This window comes from Eptatretus burgeri, chromosome 8 (assembly GCF_056783735.1).
Source record: "Eptatretus burgeri isolate ZD-2024b chromosome 8, Ebu_testis_v1, whole genome shotgun sequence".
Taxonomy (NCBI): Eukaryota; Metazoa; Chordata; class Myxini; order Myxiniformes; family Myxinidae; genus Eptatretus; species Eptatretus burgeri.
This window is the reverse complement of record NC_140968.1, coordinates 8160708-8163268: the sequence shown is the minus strand read 5'-3', so window position 1 is coordinate 8163268 and position 2561 is coordinate 8160708. Positions and strand designations below refer to the sequence as shown.

The 2561-nt window shown below is 40.4% G+C and overlaps 1 protein-coding gene across 1 annotated transcript in view; it reads left to right on the top strand.

Annotated features, from left to right (window-relative positions):
* The window catches only part of LOC147021037 (uncharacterized), a 123571-nt gene extending 121558 nt beyond the window's left edge, over nucleotides 1-2013 (top strand). The window contains 2 exon segments of the mRNA XM_085893556.1: nucleotides 1-1815; nucleotides 1817-2013. The exon segment at nucleotides 1-1815 is cut by the window's left edge and continues 14 nt beyond it. Coding sequence (XP_085749682.1) covers nucleotides 1-1815; nucleotides 1817-1867 — 1866 coding nt within the window. The 3' untranslated portion in view covers nucleotides 1868-2013.
* Nucleotides 2014-2561: the final 548 nt, after the last annotated feature.

The window sequence follows — 2561 nt, the reverse complement described above, 5'->3', positions numbered from 1 at the left end:
CCAGTTGGGCAGATACGGTCCAGGAGGAGCTTGATGGTGAAGATGACAGATATTTTGAAGAACCAATCCCAAGAACAAGACTCAAAATACAAATGTGCATCTGGTGAAAACCACACAAAGGTTATGGAAAGGCAAATGTTTTATCAGTGTAAGATATGCAGTGTAGATTTTACTTCAACAAACATCAAAATACACATGAGGACCCACAGAGGAGAACACCCACCCAAATGCTCTGTCAGTGATAAAGGTTTGTCTCGAAAAAACATTTTGAAAACACGTATGACGTTCCATACAGGAGAGCGTCCTCATAAGTGCTCCATTTGTGATAAAGGTTTCACTTATCAAGGCCATTTGAATCAGCACATGAAGATCCACACAGGAGAGCGTCCTCACAAATGCTCTATCTGTGACAAAGGTTTCTCTGAAAAGAGCGATTTGAAAATACATATGAGGATCCACACAGGAGAGCGTCCTCACAAATGCTCCATTTGTGATAAAAGTTTCACTTGTAAAGGCCATTTGAATCGGCACATGAAGATCCATGCAGGAGAGCGTCCTCACAAATGCTCTGTCTGTGATAAAGGTTTCTTTGAAAAATGTGATTTGAAAATACATATGAGGATCCATCCAGGAGAGCGTTCTCACAAATGCTCTGTCTGTGAAGAAGGTTTCTCTCAAAAAAGCGATTTGAAAATACATATGAGGATCCACACAGGAGAGCATCCTCACAAATGCTCTGTCTGTGATAAAGATTTCTCTCAAAAAAGCAGTTTGAAAATACATATGAGAATCCATACAGGAGAGCGTCCTCACAAGTGCTCCATTTGTGATAAAAGTTTCATTTGTCAAGGCTATTTGAATCAGCACATGAGGATCCATACAGGAGAGCGTCCTTACAAATGCTCTATCTGTGATAAAGGTTTCACTTGTAAAGGCCATTTGAATAAGCACACGAGGATCCACACAGGAGTACGTCCTCACAAATGCTCTATCTGTGATAAAGGTTTCTCTGCAAAAGGCAGTTTGAAAATACATGTGAGGATCCACACAGGAGAGCGTCCTTACAAATGCTCTGCCTGTGATAAAGGTTTCTCTCAAAAAAGCGATTTGAAAATACATATGAGGATCCATGCAGGAGAATTTCCTCACAAATGCTCTGTCTGTGATAAAGATTTCTGTCATAACGGCAGTTTGAAAATACATATGAGGATCCACACAGGAGAGCGTCCTCAGAAGTGCTCCATTTGTGATAAAAGTTTCATTTGTCAAGGCCATTTGAATCGGCACATGAGGATCCATACAGGAGAGCGTCCTCATAAATGCTCTATCTGTGATAAAGGTTTCTCTGCAAAAGGCAATTTGGAAATACATATGAGGATCCACACAGGAGAGCGTCCTCACAAATGCTCTGTCTGTGATAAAGGTTTCTCAAAAAAATTCGATTTGAAGAAACATATGAGGATCCATACAGGAGAGCGTCCTTTCAAATGCTCTGTCTGTGATAAAGATTTCTTTCATAACCACAGTTTGAAAATACATATGAGGATCCACACGGGAGAGCGTCCTCACAAATGCTCCGTCTGTGATAAAAGTTTCTCTCATAAAGGCGTTTTGAAAATACATACGAGGATCCATACAGGAGAACGTCCTCACAAATGCTCCATTTGTGATAAAAGTTTCTCTCAAAAAGGCGATTTGAATCACCACATGAGGATCCATACAGGAGAGCATCCTTTCAAGTGCTCCATTTGTGATAAAAGTTTCTCTCGTAAAAGCCCTTTGAATCGGCACATGAGGATCCACACAGGAGAACGTCCTCACAAATGCTCCATTTGTGATAAAAGTTTCTCTTGTACAACCCATTTGAATCAGCACATGAGGATCCATACAGGAGAGCATCCTTTCAAGTGCTCCATTTGTGATAAAAGTTTCTCTTCTAAAGGCAATTTGGTTCAGCACATGAGGGTCCATACAGGAGAGCATCCTTTCAAGTGCTCCAATTGTGATAAAAGTTTCTCTTGTAAAGGCAATTTGGTTCAGCACATGAGGATCCATACAGGAGAGCGGACAAAAAATCCACACAAAAAGAACAGGCAAAAATACACGAACGAGAAAACGAAGCATTCTTTCAATACATCGGAATAAAAGAAGCCCCAGGTACAACACAAAAAAATGTGTAAAATAATCGGTAAAGAGTACAAACGCCGAATAGACTAATTTTGAAGTCATCCTTCTCTCCAATCAACAAAACCAAAGCTACAAACCAACTTGCATTGCCGGTATTCCAATATGGCTGTGCAATTATAAACTGGGCACAATTGGAGATCAACAATTTAGACACCAAAACAAGGAAACATCAAACTATTCACAAGATGTTCGACAAAAACCAATACATACCGTGGTTGTGTAGACCGAGACAGTCATGAGGAGGTTGTGTGGTGGAGCATAACCAAGTGCACAGAACATCGTGTGTCACACTTGTGGAGTATGTGAAAATCTCAACAGACAATCGTATGAGATTTGTACATGACCAAGAAAACAACAAACCAGAAAAGGGATCC